This window comes from Aplysia californica, unplaced genomic scaffold (assembly GCF_000002075.1).
Source record: "Aplysia californica isolate F4 #8 unplaced genomic scaffold, AplCal3.0 scaffold00076, whole genome shotgun sequence".
Classification (NCBI taxonomy): Eukaryota; Metazoa; Mollusca; class Gastropoda; order Aplysiida; family Aplysiidae; genus Aplysia; species Aplysia californica.
The window spans coordinates 1428817-1435922 of NW_004797346.1; the positions used below are offsets into that span (position 1 = coordinate 1428817).

Consider the following 7106-nt stretch of genomic DNA (forward strand, 5'->3'; position numbering starts at 1 on the left):
GAGATTTCAGTACATATTTCAAAGAAACGTTAGGTGAGGAATGTGGAAGGAGAGGGAAAAAAACAATGGTCAGCGAGACATGTACTAAACGGAAAAAGAAGTATAAATTTTACACCATAAAGTAAGCGTCATTTCAAGACTGACCTTTGTCAGAGTTGAGATGATGCATGTCTACTACGTAGTTGCAATTGTTACTTCCACGAAGGAGAAAATTACTGGTAATAAACAGAAACTAGTGTAGGTAAAGAAAAACTAATCAGCATTACTATAATGCTATATTATATTCTCACACATAGAATATTATTCCGTCCATGCACACGTTCTAATGTATAAACATACAGTACGGGAATTGTGGGGTGCACACAATCTACCAGATGTTTATCTGCTGTTCCGGCATTGCCAGGTCCGATATAGTGTGGAATTGACTCGTCCTTTAGTGTAGGGTCTTTTGTTAGGGAACATGACTTTTGATTTAAAAGTACAAGGTCGAAGAAGACCACGAATTTCTCTCCTTTATCCCAACATGCGGAGCAATTTGATAATTTGGGTTTTGACACCGCAGTCCAATACCATGCTAACTCAGCTATACTATACTAATATGTCTATTATATGAGGGAGGTCACACGCACATCGACCTATTGACTTGGGATTCTAACACGTACTCGCACACAGAAACAAGCGTGGGCGCATACACACACAGACGAAGTAAGTTAAAAGAGTCGAACAAAAAGCCACAACTATACTGATAACACATAAACCTCGTCACCTATTTGACGGAGTTTAACGTTTGCTGAGTAATACTCACCACTCATTATTCGTAAGAGGTGGTGATTGCAAAAGTTCAAGAGTGTCTCAAACGATTTGTCAGGTATGTGTGTCACATCGGTTACGACACACAAGTTCATTCACGTTCTGAACCACATACGTTCAGACTTCTCTCTGGGTATTTATAATGCTGTCAACTACAGGTGCTTTCACCCAAAGTTGTCCTGTTAAAGACAATTGTGTTATAGCGGATATACATACAAACACGAACAAACACATACTAACAAGCATACACATGTGCACACACAACGCAACACAACAATCACAAACACATACAAACGTACACACACACACACACACACACACACACACACACACACACACACACACACTCTCTCTCTCTCTCTTTCTCTCTCTCTCTCTCTCTCTCTCTCTCTCTCTCTCTCTCTCTCTCTCTCTCGCCAGAAGCTTCCTTTCAAAAACACAACATCACAAAAAGTAACACGTCGCAGCAAACACACAGATTCCGACATGAGAAATAACAAACTGTCGAATTAGAGCAATTAGTATTCTTAGTTAGATAAGCCCTTACCGACTGGGTATTCATCACCTCCGCCCCATCCCCGGGCAGTACGGTTGAAGTCCTTCCCCTTGATCAAAGTGGGGCCAGGCCCACCTTTGAGTGACGTGCACACATTATGCGGCAGAGGCGCTGATTGGACGCCCGGCGGAAGGGGCGTGGTTTGCAGTTTCTTCGGGGGCGAATACTTCAGGATCTGATTCAGCTTCTGGTTCCGTTCCATCTCAGAGAGGTGGTTGAAAGCTGCGTCCACGTTTCCGCCGTGCGCCATGGCAGCCTCCCAGGGCGTCTTCTCTTGACGCACGGGCTGAGACAGCACGTTCTCCAGACGAGCAGACGGCATCTTCGCTCGAGCATTTTGCTCGTCGATGACAAATTTATCAGATCGTTGCTTCCTCCTCTCGAACATGCGTCCCCCGCGGCCTTTATGGGCCTTGAGGTCGGCAACAATGTCGAAACATGTGTCTGGGGCCACGTTGCGATGCTCACATTTCTTCGACGAGAGCCGCAGCTTTTCAAACTGATCCTGGGTCAGCGCCATCTTGGTTTGTTTCCCCTCTTTTCCCGCGCGGCCCTTCAGATTGGGGATCTTGAAGTAGAAGAGCGGTTTGTTCCCGCCCTCGTCTGGACTCAGTTCGCTGTCCAGTTCCAGAATGTTTGCTACGTCACCCGCTGAGCTCGACCACTCGCTGTGGCCCTCATGCACCCATTTGTTAGATTTCCGCTTCCTTCGCATGAACATTTTGGCGCCGCGCGCCCGTTTGTTGGCGTTGGAAGTCAGCGATTGGGCGATTGTCTTGCATAATTTCATCTGCTCGTCGATGGTTGGATAACTCTTTCCAGGTGTGTTATAGAAGGCAGAGTCCGCATATTGCTTCTCTGTAATGGACAGGGAAAAGGAGAAAGAAAGGGGAGAGGGGGGAGGGTAAGCCATGGTTGGTATGTTGGTTAGGTGGATGTTTGCTACGGTCCAGGGCTATTGTAATCATGTCCACATTGCTCCGTAGCATTGGTGGGTGAGCGGGTGAGTGGGAAAGGCAGACTCAGGTAAACCCACTGTGGTCCAACAAGTTCTCTGTCTCCCTGTCCCTGTCTATGTTTGCCTAAGGGTCTATGTGGTTATGTGTTGTGTGTGGTGGGGAGGGGGAGTGCGGTATGTGTTTTTAGTAGGTGGGTGTGTAGGCGTGTAATCATTTGTCTTCAGAAATATCCTCTTTGGAAGCTGGAAGCTACAGTCGTTGCCCCCCCCCCCCCTTTCATTGTCTATTTGTTGACAAGTGTGTAAATGTGCAGTGGTCAACATTTGCTTGTATGTGAGTGAGTGTATATATGTGGGTGTAAGTGTGATTGCAATTGTTTATGCGTGTTTACGTATGTGAATGAGCATTTGAGAGCGCATAATATGGCATGTTATCCTATACAACACGCCACTTTTCCTCTACACCCTCTTTCTGAAATCATGTCATTTGTATTTGAGGAGCTTATTCGACAATGTCCAAATTCGTGTTTAAAAGCGCCATGGTGAACATACTGCATGAAAGATACACTTTTCGTTAATATCATAACATAATTTTTTAACGTTATAATAAAGAAAAGTTACATGGAATAGAAAATAAACCTTTTTCAAATTGAATCTAAGAATGTAGCAGAAATAAGATTTATTGTAACCTCAAAGATCAAACTCTTAGAGATCTCACAATTTTAAGTTAAGAGAAAAGTAGAACTCTGAACATTATAGTTTTCCTTCATTTTAGACACGTTCGAAATATGTCGATAGCTTTTCTCTGCTATTCTACCTTTGAACAATGCTATCCAAATAATATATTTTGATGATTTACTTTTTTTGCGGGGGGGGGGGTTGTTTGTTTGTGGGTTGTTGTTTTTTTTACTGTTTTTTTAGTATTCTCTTCGCATTCAACGTTTTCAGCTATGAGGTCATTGCCAACTCCAGAGATTTCAGTACATATTTCAAAGAAACGTTAGAATCAACAACAACAAAAATACCGGGGTAACGGCATGAATCATAAGCAAATATATCATCATCATCACCATCATCATCATCATCATAACCCCCCTCCCCCCAAAAAGCCAACAAAAACAAAAACAACAAAAAAATCATCAACATTCTAAAGCACAAAACAGATATAACATCATTATCAACAACAACAACAACAACAACAACAACAACAACAACAACAACAACAACAACAACAACAACAACAATGATAACAAACCCACACCGACCCAAATGATACCCCCCCCCCCAAAAAAAAAATAAAAAAATGATGTGCTCAGCAGTTTCCACAACGCTTCCAACATTACTAGCTTCCAGCACCACTAGATCTCTTACGAGGGTCCCACCGGTACCTGTACTCCTAGCTGTGGAAAAACAGTGTCTGCCACTATACCATCGGACTAGCCTATACACAGGAATGCCATAAATCATGTCATTAATTAGACACCGTACAATAACACGCACTTTCTCTATCTTTCTCTCTCACTGTCTCTCATCCTTAGTTACCCCCTCCCCTAACATCTTTTCTTCTTTTTTTTCGCAACTATGCCTATCTCTTTCTCTACGTGCTATCCTTCTTAATTTAGTTATTTCGCTTCGTCTACGACCCAGATTCAGTTTCCTTCTTTTTTTTTAACACGTATCTCTACTTCTTCGTTCTTTCTCTCTGTTTCTCACCAAAACACCCTTCCCATGTTTTCATATCCTTTTTGTTCTGATCTGTCTGTGTCTTCTAGCATGTAACTTGATTGTCTGTCTTCTTTCCCACCTTACTGTCGGCATATCACAGTATCTTGTCTCTCCCCCTTCCCTTCCCTCCACAATCTTTGCTTTCTCTGTGACGTATATTGAGCGGACCTTGACGCACTATACAACAGAAAGGCTGCCACCGCCACAGACCAGCGTGCGCTGGGACGGAAAATTCCGTCGACAGGAGCAAAGACAGAGTGGGCATGAGACGCACAAACGCCTCGAGAAAGACGCGCTCTTGGCTACGTCAGAGAGGGAGCATTGGAGGTTGGTTGTGGCACAGGGTGGTATGAGTTGGCAGTGTGCCCAGCCCCAGACCCACGCATCAAACTGCTCAGTGCACGGGAGAATTGTCAGGTCACAGGTACCCGGAGAGCAGAAAGTCGGGGAGATCGCAGGGAAGGACGAGATCTGGAACGTGCGCGCACTTCACACCATCAGAAAAAAAAGTTTCGTGCAGAAGCGCGAAATATCAGTTTCGCACATTTACCTCTCCTAGCGCCTACTCATAAATTGAAGTTCTTTTTAAATTATGAACCTGGGAAATTGTGACGGTGAAGTTCCAAAAATGCAGTAAAAGAAAGGTACACCCTCCAGAAACATTTTATAGAATATCTATCTAAAGGAGAAAGAACAATTCTCGTGAAAAAAAAGAAAAGAAGACAGAGGAAGTACCAAAAAGTGCTCAATTTAAAGGTAGATTAGAGAGTGGATATTCTGTGTGTCATACCATTCACTAAAAGATTTGTTAAAACTGTTAATGCAATGGCTTAGAACAAATAGCAAGTATAGCATCGATAGCAGCAATAACAATAAAACAAGAACAGCAACAAAAACAGCGACAGCAGCAAATATAACCAGAGAACAAGAAACTGGCGGTAAAGGACAGAGAGCCCACGCCACCCACGCGGGGCAGATCTTAGGGCACAAGAGTCAGGGGTCACTGCTCACGCTGATAACGGATTTCGGATGAAACAGATATAGAGACAAGATAAAAAAGCCAGGACTTAAGAAGCAATAAATGGAATAAAGCATTGAACGTCTGAGAAAATCAACGAAAAGATGTCCCCCTAACTTTCAAAATCGCGCTCGTTAGTTGATTCGTTGAAAAATATATAGGTCTGACTCATGCAAACTATCGCGCTCTGGTAAGACAAAGAACTTCTTGAGACTTTATATTCTTGAAAGTATCATCTTCTTAAAGATCTTAATGTTTTGATCAGTTGGGTTTTTTTAAAGTGCTATCAATAGCAAATTTTGATTAAGGATGGTTTTGAATCGTATTTGCCAGTTCGGAGAAGTGAAAAATCAGCACCTCTCGGGGAAAATGGAAGCCGAGGATAGTTGCACAGACCTGCCTGGGGTGAGTGAGGTTATGGGAGGGAGCACCATGAAGTAGGCAGGTTTTCTTTTGTAGGTCTTGTGAACCACCCTTCCCCCATCCAATAAATAAATAAATAAATAAATAAATAAATAAATAAATAAATAAATAAATAAATAAATAAATAAATAAATAATATCAAGAACAAAAAAATCTAAACAAACATTCAAAAGTCTATCATGTTCATTTTAGGCATATAACAAATAGAATTATTATTAGTGTAAAATGACGTATTGGTATTATACAAAATACATATATGGAACAGAATTCAAACCATTTTAAAGCTTCAGAAACTTCATTACCCCATGGTTTTGGTATATCTCTATAAACTGCAAACAGTACACTATTTCTGGCAAAAAGCCTGGGAACTCTGTGCTAGGTGCAGTGATAGAGGGTGTGTGTCTGCAGCAGCCATTATCTATTATCTCTGACTATACCAAACCAGTCCCCCCATGATGTAGTAGTAGGTACACGTACATGTACCATACATTCGGGACGGCTGTACCAACATGACGAAGTTTGGAAGCTCGCCAGCTCCCTACGACTCTCCCCCTACTCTGCTTACCAAACAATGATGATGATGCTGATGATGATGCTGATGATGATGATGATGATGATGATGATGATGATGATTTTTTAAAATGTCCTTAATGGGCCTGATGGACTCCACGAAGAAATCTTTGAGCGAGAGCGAGGCTCTTTTTCGGCTCCATTGTCAATATGCTTAACGGCACCTCCACTCGTCCAAATAACTCCGTTCGAATTGCCATTGTTCCTGGACATTCAAACATATGTTTGACATCTTCCTTTTCATGGCCGCATCTTCGGCAACATGGGCTGAGCTCTTCATTTACAAAGTTTTTATACCATCTTAAACTCCAATGATGGTCCGACCGCAGTCTCGCTAGCTCAACCTGGTCACAGCGACATATGATAGACTTTTGTTCCCGCTTATAGCCTGGAGTACCCAGAATACACATCTTCCAGGTGCTGGTACTTAGTTCTACATGATGATGATGATGATGATGATGATGATGATGATGATGATGATGATGATGATATTCGTGTTGTTGCATACTATTTTTTAAAAAGAGGCTATCATTGAGTGTACCTATGCCTGCGCACAAAGACTAGTATCTCTGAAGTCTGATTTGAACCACTATTTGTGAATTTCATATTATGTCAGTATAATAGTAATGGTATGGATTCCGGTAACTTGAAATAGAGCTCCGCTGCCAATGTTGGCTAAAAGTGCTCTTCAAAGAACATAATATAATTTTGTATCGTGCACAATTAAATCTATATTGCACATGACAAATGACGTGAGAGCTGCACTCGAGCAAGTTATATGTGTGTGCAGTTCAACCCAGAGCCACCTCCCCCCCCTCTCTGGCCCAACCTCATTTCAACGAGTACATGAAACTGCTGAGACTGTGTGCTGTGGGTTCCATGCCAAGTATAAAAAAGATGCTTGTGCCTGTCGGGTTGCATTTATTAAGAGCCTGTGTGCATCGGTACAAAGTCTTGAGTGCTGCTGTGGTGCCACTTCTCATCTCCTTTCCAAGATCTCATTCTCTCTCTCTCTCTCTCTCTCTCTCTCTCTCTCTCTCTCTCTA

General features: G+C 42.4%; 1 protein-coding gene across 2 annotated transcripts in view; it reads right to left on the reverse strand.

Annotated features, from left to right (window-relative positions):
- Window positions 1-7106, reverse strand: part of LOC101862103 — a 67522-nt gene that overhangs the window by 2810 nt on the left and 57606 nt on the right. For both annotated transcript variants that reach the window (XM_013080171.2, XM_035968696.1), the window contains exon 7: window positions 1358-2224. In XM_013080171.2, the coding sequence (XP_012935625.1) occupies window positions 1358-2224 (867 nt within the window). The remainder of the gene's footprint in view (window positions 1-1357; window positions 2225-7106) is intronic.